Source organism: Lupinus angustifolius, unplaced genomic scaffold, assembly GCF_001865875.1.
Source record: "Lupinus angustifolius cultivar Tanjil unplaced genomic scaffold, LupAngTanjil_v1.0 Scaffold_162_1, whole genome shotgun sequence".
NCBI lineage: Eukaryota > Viridiplantae > Streptophyta > Magnoliopsida > Fabales > Fabaceae > Lupinus > Lupinus angustifolius.
In genome coordinates, this window is record NW_017728885.1 from 412,772 (window position 1) to 430,911 (window position 18,140).

The 18,140-nt window shown below is 32.5% G+C and overlaps 2 protein-coding genes across 9 annotated transcripts; one reads left to right on the forward strand and one right to left on the reverse strand.

Annotated features, from left to right (window-relative positions):
* Nucleotides 1-323: 323 nt before the first annotated feature.
* On the reverse strand, nucleotides 324-4,836 carry LOC109342040. 4 transcript variants are annotated; one of them, XM_019580002.1, is made up of 5 exons: nucleotides 4,708-4,836; nucleotides 3,103-4,446; nucleotides 2,243-3,003; nucleotides 897-2,209; nucleotides 324-687 (listed from the first exon to the last, which is right to left on the reverse strand). In XM_019580002.1, exons 2-4 carry the CDS (start codon nucleotides 4,433-4,435, stop codon nucleotides 905-907), a joined length of 3,399 nt encoding a protein of 1,132 aa, XP_019435547.1. In that variant the 5' UTR covers nucleotides 4,436-4,446; nucleotides 4,708-4,836; the 3' UTR covers nucleotides 324-687; nucleotides 897-904. The 4 variants fall into 4 exon arrangements, with proteins under 4 accessions (XP_019435547.1, XP_019435543.1, XP_019435546.1 ...); XM_019579998.1 differs by having other exon boundaries at nucleotides 897-3,003; XM_019580001.1 differs by having other exon boundaries at nucleotides 897-2,998; nucleotides 3,098-4,446.
* A 5,899-nt stretch (nucleotides 4,837-10,735) lies between these two features.
* LOC109342041 (polyadenylate-binding protein 1-like) lies at nucleotides 10,736-16,731 on the forward strand. Of its 5 annotated transcripts, none has more exons than XM_019580004.1 (8): nucleotides 10,822-10,915; nucleotides 11,044-11,163; nucleotides 11,380-11,528; nucleotides 12,556-12,620; nucleotides 13,737-13,807; nucleotides 15,240-15,431; nucleotides 15,515-15,630; nucleotides 16,478-16,731. In XM_019580004.1, exons 3-8 carry the CDS (start codon nucleotides 11,470-11,472, stop codon nucleotides 16,521-16,523), a joined length of 549 nt encoding a protein of 182 aa, XP_019435549.1. In that variant the 5' UTR covers nucleotides 10,822-10,915; nucleotides 11,044-11,163; nucleotides 11,380-11,469; the 3' UTR covers nucleotides 16,524-16,731. The 5 variants fall into 5 exon arrangements, with proteins under 5 accessions (XP_019435548.1, XP_019435549.1, XP_019435551.1 ...); XM_019580006.1 differs by having other exon boundaries at nucleotides 11,044-11,148; XM_019580003.1 differs by lacking the exons at nucleotides 11,044-11,163; nucleotides 11,380-11,528 and having other exon boundaries at nucleotides 10,736-10,915.
* The last annotated feature ends 1,409 nt before the right edge of the window (nucleotides 16,732-18,140 follow it).

Genomic DNA, 18,140 nt, shown 5'->3' on the forward strand with positions numbered 1-18,140 from the left:
GATCAATAGTCAACTGAAAGATGTTTTCAGCCAAATAAACCTGAACATTTTTTCAACAATGCAAAAAATATAAAGTCGAAACAAACATTAAGTACAAAAGGTCGTATTTTTAACAAAACTTCAGTTCAGTAGTAACCTCAAAAATGATCTTAAGCAAACAAAAAAAGAATTGCATCATTTTTAAGGACAAAAATGAGAAAGTATGTGATCTACAACATATATCTACCTTCTACCCTCCCCAGACTCCACTAGGTGGGAGTTCTCGTGAATTGGGCCGACATTATATTACTCTTATTACCTATATGACAGTAATCAATGTGTTGAAAATGTGTAATAAATGACATGCAGTGAAATATGAAGATTGTAACAAAGACAAGTTAACATAATCCTAAACCTGTAAATTACAAGACATATAACCAAAATACAAGTAGCATCAATTGGCATCCCTCAAATATGAAAGTATAGTTTCCAATGACTATTGATATATAGCAACAATTCAGACTACAGAATTCGAAACAAATATGGAAGGGGAATGATGGTAACTATTAAAGAGGGTTGGTTAACAAAACTATACAAGAAAATTAGGAAAATGATTACAAACTAAGGAGCTACAACAACAAAAATCCTACTACCAACAAATATCTCTTAGCAGAATAATGGATGACACCACATTATTGTCTCCAATCCCTGAAATCAGAATCACAAATGTCATTTACTGTTCATCAAATATTTCATTTAGTCATGTATTGTTGGACCAAACAAAAGATGATTTGGTTAAATCTTGATGCACATTTTCATGAAGCTAATGCATCAACCATGGCTCATGGGGCATAGCTTATCTATCAAAGTGAACCAACTAAAATACTGTGTATGAAATAGTAATTAAAAGTACTTACGAAATAATTTAGACCATATTAACTTCAAAATAGGAAAGATCAAGATGCATCTCCTGCTCCTGGGTTGGGGCGACAGATGAAGCTTTGAACAATGCACTTGGAGTATAGTTAAGCTCATAACTTACAAGTATTGGTCCAAATATATTGAACTTTTTAGCACTACCACATGCAACCTCTGCATCGGCGCACTTCTTAAAGACCACTCTAGCCCGACTGCTTACTCTATCAACTTCTGTTTCAGATTCCTTTAGTGGTCCAAAACGCTTAAACATTTTATTAAGGTTTGTTTCTGAGGGAACAGAATCCAGCTCGGCAAAGTTCATGACAAGTTCAGCCGGGGCATTTTCATCTATATAGCCAGAAGGTTTTTCAGATACCTCGGCATGATTGCTGTCAGAATAACGTTTCCTGGAATAGGGCCTGCGAGTAACTTGAACAGGCTTCCCTGACTCAGCAGGGACAAGTTGATTATCTTTTTTCTTATATTTTCGGCGTGGTTTCTCTACAGGTGGTTGCTCTTCAGCAACATTGTCGACGACCCTGTCTGTCCAATATGTGTCATTCATATCCTCAAATTCAAATGCTTCTGGTGTTCCAGCTATGGTTGGTTTCTTCCTTTTATTACCAACTTTAACTGTTGAAAATATCTCTTTTCCAGAAATATCAGCCACAAGTATCGAATTCCTAAAATCAGAGAAGAAGCTGACCATAGAATTTGGGTGAACATAATCTCCAAGGGGATCTTCTGCCACTCTCTGAAGCGAAGATAGCAGATCGTCTAGAGATGAATATTCTGTTGGAACAGTCAGACTAGACTTCTGAGCCTCCTCAAAATTCTGGAAGGGGTCATCAGATCCATAACCAGAAACACCGTCAGTGCTTCCATCTGTCTTCTGAGACCTGTCACCAGAACTCTTCAACATGGACGGTGACCCAGTAAGTTGACTAGCAACCCTACGAATACATTCACCAATTTTAAATGATGGCTTTGTGGTATTCGAAACTTTTGCAAGTGAAATGGTTTTTCTCCCCTCTTCCATCCCTATATCATCAGCAAAGTGATCAATAGTCCTCTTTTTCTTGGAACGGGCAGGTAAAACGAGAGCATCAGTTACTTTCTCATCAGACCAATAATCACCATCGGGAGAGTCTGGGGTCACACCCATTAATTTTGACAAACTTCTTTCCTTCTTAGCTAGGGGCAAACTATCTTTCAAATTACGTTTACGTTTGTGATGAGAGCTGCTTTGGCTTTTCAAATTTCCAGGGCCAGCTAGATCACCATTGTTACTCAAAGGAGTTAAGTGCTCAACAACTTCACTCAAACTATTCTCTCCGTCATGAATTATGTTGTCCATGTCATTGTCCAAACCTTCACCATATTGTAATTCCGGCAAGGTAGAGTAACCCTTAAAACGATAGAATGCAAGCAACTGAGCCTTAGCGACTACATGCTCCAAGCGATCAAAGCCACCAGTTGGCAACACAGATAAAGTTTTCAAGTATTGAATAAGTTTGCCAGGAGAAAAGGTGCTAGCATTTAGAGATTCATCCACCCAATGTCTAGAACGTATTTCCTGCCGAATCCCAGTGTTTTCAATGATCTGGTACTTAATTGTGTCATAGGTGCCTTTAGGTATGCAAGGGCATGCTAGGCCAAATTCTACTTGTTTTGTGACTTCATCCAAAGCACATTCTACAGCATTCTGGAATGATTCTGAAGTGCTGTGCTTTTCAATAGCAGAGAAATGTTTCCGAAAAGGCTTTAACTGTGATGCTTCATTCCAAGCAAATGTTCTATCCCCAAAATATGCTACCAAATAGCAGTCTTTCTTGCAATGTTTCATTGCTTTCTCAGAAGAATCTGAAGGATCAAATATCTGTCCAGGCCACCACGGATGGCTTCTCACCTTGCCCCAAACCATATCGGATACAGAAAACTCACCTTCCTTTTCCGTTGGTAGCAAATAACTTGCCTGATGAACTGTTTCTGAGCTCACAGACTTCGTGGAAGAACGTGTTCTGACTTTCCCATCCTGCTTGGAAATGCCGACTTGTATTTTGCTATCCAATGTACTTGCATCCACCGAATTACAAGCATCATAAACTGAAACAAAAAAGAGCATTTACATTTACTCTTACAGTTTGTTTTCAACCATTAGCTGAGCTGGAAAATAAGATTTTATGAAATCAGTAAAGATCTTACCTTTAACCTCGGAGGTGTGGTTCATTATTTTACTCCTTTCTGCTGCTGGTTGATCATCAGCTTCCATTTCCATTCCTTCATGCAAGCTACGTTGCTCAGCATCAGAAACGTTGTTGTCTGTTTCCACTTCCAGTTCTTCTGTTCCACAAGACTCATTTAAAGCAGAAACACCACCCCCATCCTTCTCAATTACCCTTTCTTGACCAATATCTGAACTAACCTGTGAAGCATTAGTCATGTGTTCCTTTTCAATGCACTTTTCAAGCCTAAAGCACTGCTTTTCTTCAGAATTCAAGAGAGCCTTGTCTACTGCAACTTCAGCTCCACCAACTACTTCCTCTAACATATTATTGGAGTTGTCAACAACTTTATCGATCTCCATTGGCTGCTCTCCAATTGAATTTAACTTTTCCTCAAATTCTACTTTGTCACATATACACTCTTCACTCTTCGATGTTTTATCACTATTCAAGGTAGCAATGCTTTTCTGTTCATCCAATGTTTCCAAGCTCACATTATTTCCGTCTTCTGCAGCTCCTCCATAATCAGCCAAGTTCATGTCTTCCTGATTATCATTGACAGTTAATCTACTCTGTACATTTTCTCTCCCCACAGAACTAACTGTCACCGAAGATTCTAAAGCATTATCACGTCTAATATCTGCCACCTTGTGATCCAGGATCCCAGCATCCAATGCATTCACGCGTTCAAACTCAACAGTATCGCATTCAGTATTTGCAATATTGCAATCTAGGACCTCAGCATCTAATGCATTCACATGTTCAACACTATCATCCTCCGCTGTTGGAACTTCAATTTCACCAGATGTGGTATTGCCTTCTCTCCGAGCTCTATCATCCAAAAGAGGTTCCGTATTCATAGATGCAACATCAAATTCAAAACCACTAACAACTGCTTGACCACTCTCTGCCCTCTCCAATGACACACCGTCCAACTCAACCCCCGCATTATCGCTCCTATCTTTTTCAGAACCCACAGCTTCCAAACCCTCAAACTGCGCCTCACTACCTACCCCGGAAGGTTTCATAACTTTATCCAACCCATCGTCACCCTTGATTGTTCCACCACAACCCAATTCCTCATTCAACTCAGCGCCACTTCCACTAGTGCAAACACCGTCTATGTACAAATCTGAACCCAATACTTTCACCATTACATCCTTCCCATTACAATCTCCACCCTCTCCATCCAGCTCCTCTGAGAAAGTAGTACCCTTAATCTGAACTTGACCCTCACAGTCAATAGACTCCGGTATGGTTTCATCACCTACATGAGCCACTGTATTTAACTCCTTGTTCTCAGGTTCCTCCATGGAAACTGTTCCTTAATAAGAAAACAACAATAAAATAAAATTCCAAGCACTTAATAATCACACTAAAAAAACTCCTTTCAAACAACAATTTAACATAAATTAAAATACCCAGATGAATGAAGTGGACAGATTTGTCAATTGCGTAAAAGAAACTAAGAAATAACAAATTTTGATGAAAACCCGAGATACAAAGTAGCATAAAGATTCAAACTTTGATACCCAACTAGGAAAAAAAGAAATAAGAAAAGGGGAATTGAGAAATAGTACAGTACCAGGGTTAGATCTTGGTGAAGGTTGAGAAGTAAGGTGAGGGTTTGGGTTCGGGTTTTTAGAGAGAGATTTTAGAGAGAGAAATGAAAGTATGTACTGTGTGTCCTTGTTAGCGTTCCCGGATTGGTTTCTTTAGGACAACTACATGCTTACGTAGGGGTGAGCAGGATCCGGCCTACCCGCTCACCCGGCACGGCCCGATCATGATCGGGTCCGAATAGGATTGGGTCTGATCGGGTCTAGGGCCGGATTCGAGTTCCAAAAATAGACTCAGTCAATATTTAGGGTTAGGTAGGGATCAAGCATGACTCGGTCTGTCCCGTCTTAGGGTAACTCGTTCATCATGTTTGTTATGTTTCTACTCAAATGTATATAGAGTGAAAATATTATTTATTTTTTAATTTTTTCATAATATATACATGATTAATAATACATATGTACATATATCATATTATATATCAAATTACATATTCAAATAATATATAATATTGAGAAGTCTTTATCTAACATAAGTATGCATTTTATTTAATCGGGTCGGGTTTAAAGGCTGACCCGGTCACTATTTAGAATCGGGTTAGCATCGCGTCTAGGTCCGGATTCAAAAAATTGACCCGACTAATAATTAGGACCGGGTAGGGACAAGTCTAAACTCGTCCCAACCCGACCCATGCTCACCCATATGCTTACGTGGCACATTTGTTACACTGCAACTAAATTAACTTATGTGAGAAAGAGTTATAGGTAAGTTATTATAGGTCAAAAAATATTTAAAAATTAAATTTTAATTTTAAATAATATTATTTTTTAATTGATCATATATTCATTGTAGGACAATATATGTGTACTTGTATGGGGAGTATATTTGATATTTCATTTTTTGTGTTACTCAATGTACCATCAACTCTGATCGATTAAAAAAATTATTTATGTTAAATTATAATTATTAAATATATTTCTCACCAATCATGTCTCATAGTGAAGACCTATATATATGGAAACGACCAATAAAATTTTGTTAACGCATTAAAAAATTAATTGTAATTAAAATTTAGTCATAAGTAATAGTACCAACAAATATAAATAATTTTGTCTCTAAATATAACATATTGTATGTATCTTCATGCAAGTTTTCCTCTTAACTTTTGACTGTAGTATCAGTAAAAATAAAGGGTGAAGAAAGAAAAGTTAAAAGTAGTAAATGAGTTGAAATTGTTATATTTTTTTAATTATATGATATAATAGAAAATGGAAAGATGGAGAGAAAAAATATAATTATCTTCTATACTTACTATAAAGCTAAAACATGTATAACTTTTATCATTGGTGTAATTTTTACTTCATATTTTGCCCTTCACATTATTTATTTTTTACAAAAAATCATATAATCCTAATTAACTATCACCAACACATTAATTAACCACATCTCTTACCTTAAATTAAATATTATCATCACACAAAAATTATAATATAAAATACACTAAATACAACAAATATAGTCTAATTATAAAAAATTAAATATGTAGTATCATACAATATTGATCGGCAGGCACAAAGTGCCTATACACACTATTAATTAATAATAAAAATAATATGAATCAAACCTAAAGACATGTGTCCCACATATTATTGTATTGATTTACTTTATTCACGTAGAAATTTGTTGTAACAAATAAACTAATTACTTTAATAAAATTGTAATTTATTTTACACTATATTTAGTTTAAGTGAAAAAATGGGTCAGCATTGAAGAAAAGAAAGACAGTAAAAAGAGTGGTTTTTAACTTATTTGATATGAAATAAAGAGGGAAAAAATATTAGTGAATTAGAAAATGTTCAACAAAAAAACAAGTCTCATTAATATTAAGTCATGAGTAAATATAATTTTTCTATCCATTTTTCTCTATATACTAGAAGAAAAGTTTTTAGTAGCACACATTGTTCATTTTTCTTTTTTTTATTTGATTTCTTTTCAACCAAATGGTAGAAAATAAGTTATTTCCTTCTATTTTCATTATAAACACTAGCGTGTCGATCGGTACTTTGTGTCTATCGACCTGCAATCTTATTTTTTATAATAAGTATCATTTTTGTGTTATATTTTTTTAAAGAAAAATAATTTAATATAAGAAATGTTACATAGAAACTCAATAGAGACCAAATATGTAAGAAAATTAATCAAATATAGAATTGAAGAATAAAAGATAAAAATAAGAAAATGTGTGTAAAAATAATGGTGTATTATGAAAAAGAATAAAAGTAATATTTTTAAGTTTATGATGGTTATTAATAGAGGAGTTAAAAAGGGTAAATTTTTAATGTGAAAAATTATGACATGATAGTTATTTGTAGTTTTAGCTTTATATATACTAGGATGTTGATAGGTACTGTCGTGCCTGCCAACCCGCTTTCCTATCATTTATAATGTGTAGTTTGTATGTCATAAATATCAAATATAATATTTTGTGTTAAATATTTGTAATCTACAATTGAATTTATTTGATTCGTGTAATGTTCAATTTTCTGATAGACATAATGTAAGAAGAATAAATAGTTAACCAAATAATATGGAACAAATATTAGGTGGAGAGGAACATTGAGTTATATATGATTTTTTGGTAAAAATTAAAAAATAGTGAGGGCAAAACATGGTGAACCACAAATTACACCATAGTAAGTGGTTATTTTGGGTTTTCCCTTCATAAGTAGCATGGAAGTATAGATATATGATATATATAGTATAATATATAATATATAATATGTAGATATATACATATAGATACTTTAAAGTTTTTTTGCACATTTAATATATTATTAACCATTTAAGTTCATCTTAATATTTTATATTTAAGAGAGTAAGAATTCATTATAATTAAATTGAACATATGAACCGTGAGTGGTGTGTTGGAAATGTAACAGACTCTTTTGTCGTGAGTATATATTTTTTTCATTTGTTTTTTTATCTAATTTCATTTTTATTGACATTTTGTAAATCATTATGAAATATTTGTACCTTTTTTTTAAAGTATTTTTCTCATGTAATTTAGTGATCATTGTTAATTTTTCTTCCAAATTTTTCTCCATTTCTCAATGTATGTATGACATTCTCTTGTTAATTTTTTCAATACACATAAGAAATTGAGATGAAAGTATTATCTCGAATTTTCTCCAATTTTAAATGTAGTACTCATTTTCTTAGTAATTGTTCTTTTAATAATTTATCTTCCAAAAAAGTTCTTCAATTATTAGAATTGAAATCAATTTATGGTGGGAAATTAATTGTATAAAATTTTGGAATTGTAGGAAAAATAATTTTGGAATTAATTGTAGGAAAATTAATTGTAGAAAATTATTTGGTTGACTATTACTTAATTCGTTCAAAAAAATTTAATGTTTAAGGAAATTCATATAATCTAAAAAGTTAATAAATGATGTAAAAATTAGATATAATATCTCGATCATTTTGATCTCAATTTCGATAATTAAAGAAATTTCATAATTAATTTCTTACTATTACATGTGCCCGCAAAACTTAAGCGAATGCGAGCATCCCACAAACGTTTAATGGACAAAATCATATATCCTACTAATTTATAGTAGACAAACATATATACAAGCGATCCATAGGTATATTACTATTTACACTAAAAGATATACATTTGAATAATAATAATAGGTAACTTGAGTTATTTATAAAAAATACAGGTCATATTGCTTTTTATTTATACCAATTAGGCCACTACTTTTTATTTATCTTCACACTAGACAATTTCCCTTTCAATAAGAGAATCTTAGCCTTCAATTTTACCAATGACAGTAGGCATAAAGTAGAGTGATTTTTATGTATAAAAAATGTATCACTTCATGTATTTTTGTTTGTGATTGATTAGGAAAATACTTAATTATTAAAATTTTAAATTAAGTACATTATTTTCAATCAACTACAAATAGTGACACACTTTGTAGGATAAAAAATATGTTTCTTATAAAGTAATACTCTGTTTTATGCTCATCAATCAATCATTTAGCCCACACGAGCTAACAAGCAAAATTTTGATGATATGCCCACATTTTTTGTCAGGAAACACCTATATTATCATCCATCTCCATTGGAGATAAAGACTAACACCAAAAATATGGATAACGATTAAAAACATAATCAAACCAAATAGTTTATAATTGGAAAATTTTATTCATTGAGTGTGTTTGGTATGAATTAAGTTTTTAGTTTCAGTTTATAAATTATGATATTATAACTTTTTTGAATTATAATTTATTTATGTTCGGGTACCTTAGCTGAAAATTGAATATCAATTAACTTGTTTTGTTTGGGTATGATGAAATATTGTTTTTTATATAATAAATTATAGAATAACAAAGACTAAAAAATATATTAAAATAAAATACAATATAAAAACCAATATCAATATTAAAAACAATTATTAATATGTTAGTATTTTGTTGTGGGTGAGACTCCACTCTCAACCTCCTTCACCCTACCATCAAACCACATTATAACTCTCATTTTATGTTGATGGTGTGACTCGAACCCACAATCTCCTGCACTCCCTTCCTTATGACCTCTGAAGCACGAATTCGTCAAACACCCTCACGTGTCGGTGTCCGACACGGATACGCTCGGATTCGCGAATGATACGTATCCATAGAGTATCCAAAAATTAAAAAAATAAAATAAAATAAATAAATATTAAGACACGTATTCGATTCGTTTTCAATAAAATATAGGATATATGAATTCGTTTTCAGTAAAGTATAGGATATATAGATTCGTTTCCAATAAAATATGATAAGATAGATTCCTTTCCAATAAAATAGGATAATATATATTCGTTTCTAATAAAACATGATAAGATAAATTCGTTTTCATTAAAGTAGGATAAAATATATTTGTTATGGAAGACAATGATTTTAGGATAGATTCGTTTTCATTAAAATAGGATAAGATAGATTTGTTATGGAGGGCAATGATTTTAAATTTCCATTATATTTTTTACCTTGGTTATTTTGATTTACACTTATAATTTTCTTATATTATTTTATGTGGTTTTATTATTTTATACGTGTATCCCTGAACGTATCATATCCTGTATTTTGGAAAAAATACGTGTCGACGTATCGGATACGTATAGTATCCGACACACGTATCAGTATCCGTGCTTCATAACTTATGACTGCCATTTTCACCATGAGACCACCTTATGACACCCTAGAAGTTGTTAAACTTGAATTACATGATTCACAAAATAAATAATAAACAAATGTCAAATTTTATACAAAAATTCTATAATCTCATCCCTATTTTTGTGTGGATATGACATGTAACTTTTTCCCATTTGCCCGACCCGTTTGTCCGCGGACATGTCTAATCGACAATACAAGTGGCTGGCATGCATAATGTAAGGAAAAAAGAAGAAAAAATCCAATAAATTTTGATTTAATGTCTCAACTTTTTGTTGATATAATGTCTCAAAAAATGATGATGTAACATGATTTAGTCAATTTTATAGAAAATATCAAAAAATTTAAAATTTTGTTCTCTTTAACTAATTTATTTAATTTTATTTTATTAAATTAATTTTTAATTTATTCATCAATGCGTGTTGTCCATCCGCACGCCCTTTTAACCCGTTTTAAAACGGACAGGGCATGTCATTTTGTCTCTTAAGCCAATGTGGGGTTGTTCGCGCCCACTTAAATTGTTGCAGACATAGACAAAATAAGTTGGACGACCCATTTTGATGTCTCTAATCGAGAGATATGAAGTTTGGTGAAAGATTAAAAAGGAGAGAGATATAAAGTTATGATGGAGTAAAATAAAAAGTTGAAAAATGAAAGAAAAGAAAATAAGCTAACCTAAATTAAATAAACAGATAATCTTAGAGCTTATGGACTGTCAAACATAAATAACTTACATTTTAAACTTAATTTTTTTAAATAACCAAAACCTCAATATTTTAACCCACATCAAAGATGCACTGAGTCTGGGTTCATATTGATCTGGTGGCTATTTTTAGTCCATTATTACATATGCACCATATGGAGTAGAAAAAGCATGAGTACAGTGCTAACACTCCCACCACGCGAAAAGGTTTGCAACCTTTGTTATGGTAATTTTCCTTTTTTCTATAGGACCTTGAGGGCAACAAGAGAATGGTCATGGAAGTGGAAGATGAAGCTTTTCCCTTCTCCAAGGTGTCTTTCTCTCTCTCTCAACCCTAACTTATCCTTCAATATGTTTCGCATAGAATGCCTACTAATTATTAATATTTGCTGAGATTGCTAATAGTATTTGAATTCTCTTTGTCATTACCCGTAAAAAGGACGGTCCATTGCACGAGGCTGCCACTTAGTAGGGAATCGGGAGGATAGATGTATGCAATCTTACTCATAGTCACTTGATATGTGGTCTCCTTCATATAAGTATGGTTACGTAGTACGCGGTACATTACCTTGTCAAATATCGGGTACACTAAGGTATATTTAGTAGGGTTTCTATAGCTTTCTGCTAGTTTCTAGTGTTGCTTATTGCAGGTTTGATTCAACTTTTATTTCACCATAAGGGAAATGCTCAAGGATACAATTCTTTTTCTTTGTTGTAACTCATTCATGAAAGTGGGTGTAGATTACCAATTATTCCCTTTTTATTTAAATTGCAGGTAAAAATCCGGTTCGTTCCTTAGAGGCAATCAGTTTGTAAAAGAACCACGAATTGGTACGAGAGAACCAATTCGTGGTCCTCTACCAAAATGAGAGAATTGTGTTTCAATGGTCTTACCCAGCAAGCGGAGATGCTTTGTCATAACTGGTATGCGTCTAAAAACCATTGACTCCTGTGTTCTTCTTGGATTCTTAGCTGTTTGTTTGCAACTTTGCATATGTTTTTTCCTTGTAATGCCAAGATGTATAATACCTTATGGTTTCAATTTTAGTTGATACCCTTTTGATTTTGACTTAATTTGTTTTTTCATATGATAACCAATTAGTGATAATATAGCTTGGTATACATTAAACTTCAGTTGAATTCCTCTTTTCGTGGCCTGAAAATGATGCATTCTAGACATGGAGGTTGCTACTCTGAGGTTAATGTTTGTTTTTGGCTTTCTTGGATTCCTACTTAATAATTGTTAAATTTATGTGTTTTTCTGATTTGTTTCATGGTTTTAGGTAAATAATTGGATTATTCCTTAAAAAAAGAAAAATTAAATTTGATTATGTTGTATGTCAATATTAAATTTGATTATGTTGTATGTCTATATTAAATTAGATTATTGTTTCACATTTTACTTTATAAGTAGGAAACAATAGTAACAACAACCAAACCTTAGTCATATAATGCTCTATCATAAATCATGTCCATTGATAAACTATTAATCTATAAATCTTTTCTATTTGTTTCACAATGCACATTTTATTTTAAAATGAGAAGGATAACAATTAGAATTGACCCTACCATAGTTGCATGGACCCAGCCAAGCTGCTAGTCTGGTTAAACAATAGGCGGTGTTTGTAAAGGTAACCGATCAACTCAATATAAAGTCGACTTGTCTGCTTCTCTGAAAAGTGCCTTAAGCGTTATAAAGCGGACAGCTTGTTCTTCATATCTCCTGCTCCTTACCCTTGGTCGTGTGAATTTCTCTCTTCAATCTGATTTCCATCTTGTGCTCGGTAAGTTTTGTTATCGCGTTTTACAATTGAATCACTGCTGGTGTTTGCTTCAAGTTGTGTTAATCTGGTCTTTGATTATATATATGTCATGACCTTTCTCTGATTTGTTGTCAATTACAAATTGCTAGTGCTCTGATCTCTTTGATGTTGTTTTGAGGTGCTAATAGGTCACTTTTACGAAGGTTGCTGTCACGACTCAATATGGAAACTGCCAAATTCTCGCCAAACAAAGGTGAGAGTAGAATTTTGAGCTATGTGGATGTTGCTTTTCGCCGATTCTAAACCTCTTCGAACTGAGTTTAATATGGAAAATTTAGGGAAAAAGATTGCATTGATAAATTTTGGGGAAGAGTAATTGTTGGTAAAAACAAAATTTGGTAAGAATCAACGTTTCATAATTACTGATAAAGATAGAAAAATTATGAAATAATCTTGGGAGAACATTTATGAGTTCAGCTACAAAATATGATTCTTCCTCAATATTGGACTGAATTTATTTTTCTTCACATCTGTTTGGGGATAAGGGTATTTTGGAGGTGCTGCACCTAGTTAGCGAAGGGGGATAGGCGGGTAGCAGAGAATCTGACCTCCAATATCATCAACCCCAATCACCGTGACAAAGGCCGATGAGAGCTCAGCTGCAATGCTTATATGCTTTTGTTGACATGTCTCCATAATGTCATGTCTAACGCCTCTGACAACTTTATAGTATTTTAAATTACCTCCATTATATTCTTTCCAGGTTTACTCCCACTGTTTATCTAGGTTTTTGGTGGTCTAGTCGGACTGCAGGACTAAGGATCCAGCGAGTGGATTGACCACCTGCTGGGTTAAACCGTTATGAATCCTGTTTGTGCAATGGCAGACTATTCTCAACCTATTATACTTCAAAAGTTTTACTACAACAATTATTTTGTAGCATGTAACTGTATAGTTAATACTTAATACCAAGGAGGCTTTTATTTCCTGCCAAAGGCTGATCTTTTTCTGTGGGCATGCGTGTGCGTGTAGTGTTACGCTATCGGCCAAATTGATATATCAGCTAAAATCACAGGCAGTAGGATGCACACACATTTAACCTTCCCTGCAATGGGGAAAGGCTAGTGCACAAAGCCACCCTTTTTTATTAACTAAAATCAGAACTCAACATAAGAGAGAAAGAATAGGATGCTATCAAAGGAGATAAACTCAGCTTGTTCTATTTCCTTTACGTCTAGTCTAGTTACCTATCATACTTTTCAGGTCTAGTAAAGCATTTTAAATATTATTGTGCATCGAGGCATTTAATGACAATACTAAGTACTGACATCTTTCTTTTAAATGATATATTATTATTTTTTATTTAAAGGTTCATTCAGTTCATCTGCTAGCCATGCTGAAAAGGAGGAAGTTGACTCTCGGTCAATCTATGTTGGTAATGTGAGTTTTGAATATTCTTATTTTTCTGCTTCATGTAATGATTTGATATCTCTTTGCATTTCACTTATGTGTACATGTCAGTGTCATCACCAACCCTCGCAAAAGCGTATGCTATTAGGTGAAGGTTAATGAATAGTTTTAAATCTTACATGCCCCTCTCAGAAAAGCACTTTGGTAGGATGCCCCTACCCTGTGTTGAAATTCAACTTTTATTTTGAAGAATCAGGTGACAATGATGAAAGTCCTGACTTAGATGCTCTGATGCCATGTTAATGCCTAATTCACTCAAGTTATCTTTTAGATGAATTCTCATGAATGGTTTTGTATTGACATAAAGTGTGCTTTGTTCAACGATAGGTCTTCGCTTGCCTACCTACACTTTTCTTTTTGAGATTTTTAGCACTCTGTATCTAGGTCTTAACTTGCCTACAATGAAGTTACTCTTGCGAGTTGTTGTTTGTCTTTTGTTACCCTGTTTAATCATGCACTCCTTTGATAACTTTTGGGTTTTGTGATGGAATTGTCAGATAAAGTTTTTCTTTGGCCCTTGTTTATCATCTTCATCTCGTTGGTCAAGTTTTTTGACATTTGTCCTATTAATGAATAATTAAACTTTTGAAGTTTGGGATTAAATGGAAAGGATAAGTCTAGGTATAGGTGGTTTTTTTAAGTTTTCGGCCTAAAAGATAACCAACTCGTGGTAATGCTTTTACACAAGACTGATGTTACAGAAAAGGTATTTAAGTGGATAAGAAGTGTACACCATGAGTCCCTCCAAAAGTTGCATTATATTGCACCATCTGTATTTCCCCTTGAAGCCACATACATTTCTTACCCCCAAGAGATATATATTCACAAATATTTTGTTATCGTTTTATCCTTTTTAACTGTCAAATTTCAAGTTTTACATGTGTAATATGTTGTTTGTGGAATCTTTTAGTAGTTTCTGCTTTCTACTCGTTAATGAAAATGAAATAGTGTAACTATCATGTTCATCAGTTTGGTTCGGTTGGTTATGACACTAATAACAGGTCGAGTTCTAGAAATTAGTTTTCACAACTCCAACCATACTGGCCTGTGTATTAGTTAAAAGAAATCCCAACCACCTAGAAAAATACTTGGCCTGGTTCTGCTATGAGTTGGTTTCCCTTTTATTCTAATTTAGTTGAAAATGCATAACACTAACTCTTGTTATATCCGACCCATACTACATGTTAATGTATATTTACATTTTAACTATTTTCTTGATCCTGTTGCTGCTCTTGCCACATGCGTATTGTATTTGATAATTTGTACAAGATCTAGTTTATAATACAGTTGTGTTTCTAATGCATGTTCAATTCCTTTACAGGTTATTTCTAACAGCTCTAATTTTATAAATCTTTCAACTGAATGTTGTGATTTATTTAAATGGGTTCCGTATGTGATTCAGGTTGACTATGCATGTACCGCTCAAGAACTTCGTCGACATTTTGAACGATGTGGAATAGTGAATCGAGTGACAATTCCTGTGGACAAATATGGTCACCCAAAAGGATTCGCCTATGTGGAGTTTGTTGACATCCATGATGTCCCAAATGCTCTCTCAATGAATGAGTCCATATTGCGTGGCCGTAAACTGAAGGTCTCTATCATTTTATCTATATGAATGTAGTTAGTCCTTCCGTTAGTTTTTCCATTTAAATTATACTTGAATTCTTGTTTCAGGTCTCTGCTAAGCGAACTAACATTCCTGGAATGAAACAGTACTACCGAAGAACTGCTGGTTTTAGATCTCGGAGGCCTTTTGCACCTTCTCCACCCTATCGTTCAGATGGTCATGGGTAAGAAAATGTCAAAACTTGTATTTTGATGAGTAAAAATTGTTGTTGGTTGCTTCTCTCTTCTATGTGTTGTGTGTAAATTTTGATATCAAAGAGTGTGAAATTATTTTTGCTTCAATTTGTGATTTAAATATAGTCAGTGTAAAGAAAGTAATAGATGCATTGCCATAGTACTGCTGATGATAAGTCTCTTAACTATCAATTTTATAATTTCAACTTCAGGCCTAAAATTTTATAAGAAATGGAGAGGTTTGTCCATTTTTGTAGTCCTAAGATATATGCAGCATCACATTAGTCCTCCATTTATAGATACATCACACTGACCTCAAAAGATGTAATATACATAGCTGCAAATCAGTCCTTCAATATGACATTTTTTCATCAAATAATTCCATAAAATGATATGAAACTGTTCCCTGAAGGATGAAATTAATGGCATTAGTTGTAACTGATGATTTTGAAGGTCCATTTTGTTGTCATTGATAGATGAAGGGTATCTCTGATCAATGTGATATCAGCTTTGCCTCTATCTTTGAACAACCAAAACGAGCATTTGCTCTTCTTTTTTGTATAAACAGGGGTATCCCCTCACCTATGAGTAAGGAACTAATCTCTTTCGGGGTGCGTGGCTGCCCCTCCCTATATGCATTTGCTCTTTAAAGACAATACTTATTTCATTTACTACCTTTCTGAAAAATGCTAAGAGTTATCTTTGTTGGGTAATAGAAACACTCATGATCTCAATCTTCATAAATTTGTATCAATTTGAAGCTATTTAAGCATTCATTATCTGATTTCTCATTGTCTATGTTGGGTCATGTTATGATTAAATCATTTTGGTGTGCAGAAGGGTTGCAACCTTTAGGCGTCCGATGCGATACAGGCCATACTAGTGCTCAATCTTAGTGCTCAATCTCATTTGAATGATTTCAAATTTGAGAGGAATAAGACTATGAACTCATTATGATAATTCCCATTACTGGGAACAAGGACATGTATCTTCATTTGCATGCCAAACTTATTGCTTAACTTTTTCAACTCTGGATATATGGTTTGTACTATTGAGACTTACCTGTTTGTTATTGAACCTATATTTCTATATGTTTGGCAGCTTAGGTTTGGTTAAATGTAAGGGTGGCACGGATGGATTGGATGGATTTGTATTTAAATTCTAATGGATATATGGAAAGTTATTCATCAATCCATATAAATTTATTAAACCATATTTTAAATTATTCAATTCATCCATGTCCAAACGTAATTTATTCATTAATCCATTTTAATGGATTATATGGATATCCAATTTGTTTGCTTGTTTAGTAAGAGCTAAAAGCACTTTAAGAAAATATTCATTCATTTAAAAACCACATTTTAAAAAAAAGCATTTAAAAAAAACACTTTTAGAAAAATCATTATTTAAAAAACATGTTTTTTTATCACTCATTAAAAAAAGTGTTTTTTAAAACATACCATTTTTTTAAAAAAAAACACATCATTTTTTAAAATAACTTTTTTTAAAATTCACTTTTAAAAGAATTTTGTAATTTTTTTAAGAAACTGTTTTTAAAAAGTGATTTTTGGAACTTTTGTAAAACTCATATTTTAGTGGAAATTAAGATTTACTTACAATTTTTTAATGGATATTTAGATATGCTATGCATTGAAGAATAATTTTTACTATTAATCACACTACATTCACATGTATATTTGTTTTTTTTGTGTGTGGATAAATTGGATATTCACCAAAATATATATTTATGGATATATATTGGATATAACAGTACATTTGAAATCATCCATTATTAAATTACATATTGAATTGTATCTATCTAAATCTATTAACTTTAATAGATTAATTTAATTTTGTGAATTTGGATGGATTGTTGATTATAGATAATATGTTGATTGCTTATTAATAAACCTACTTTCCTAATACCTGTGGAAATAATATTAATAGATTCTTTCTTTCAACTTTTTTTTGGTTCTTTCTTTGAACATTAGAAATAATGAACTTTAGTTTTTTTTCTCTAAGACAAACACTAATATCGACTTAAGTGATTGCATTGATATAGATATCAAGCTGGTTAGAAATTAATTGTTATGGTATAACATGCCTATCTTGAAAGGAAAAAAGGAATGTAAAATTGGTTCCATCTTATGGTATTTTAATCAAAAGAAGGATAGTAAAATTTTCTCTAATAACTCTTGGTGATATGTATGGAAAGTTATCCACCTATCCATATAAATTTATTAAAATATATTTTAAATTATTCAATTCATTCATATGTAAACTTAATTCATCCATTAATCTGTTTTAATGGATTAGATGAATATTAAATTCATTTGTTTTTTAATTAGAACTAGCAAATTACCTGTGCCTTTGTACGAGACAGTATTTTTTTGCTGAATGATTAAGAACACATATTACATGTGCATTTATGATTAAGAACATGTATGTTGCTCGTGCATTTGCATGGTTAAAAACATATATGTTACCAGTGCAATCGTAT

Excerpts from the sequence above, each read along its gene's own strand:
- LOC109342040 (XM_019579998.1), bottom strand. The coding sequence starts at position 4,435 with ATGGAGGAACCTGAGAACAAGGAGTTAAATACAGTGGCTCATGTAGGT. Across the intron at positions 3,004-3,102 it reads CCACACCTCCGAGGTTAAAG|TTTATGATGCTTGTAATTCG; the intron begins GTAAGATCTTTA and ends TTTTTGTTTCAG.
- LOC109342041 (XM_019580003.1), top strand. The coding sequence starts at position 10,776 with ATGAGTACAGTGCTAACACTCCCACCACGCGAAAAGGTTTGCAACCTT. Across the intron at positions 12,621-13,736 it reads CAAATTCTCGCCAAACAAAG|GTTCATTCAGTTCATCTGCT; the intron begins GTGAGAGTAGAA and ends TTTTATTTAAAG. Across the intron at positions 13,808-15,239 it reads GGTCAATCTATGTTGGTAAT|GTTGACTATGCATGTACCGC; the intron begins GTGAGTTTTGAA and ends TATGTGATTCAG.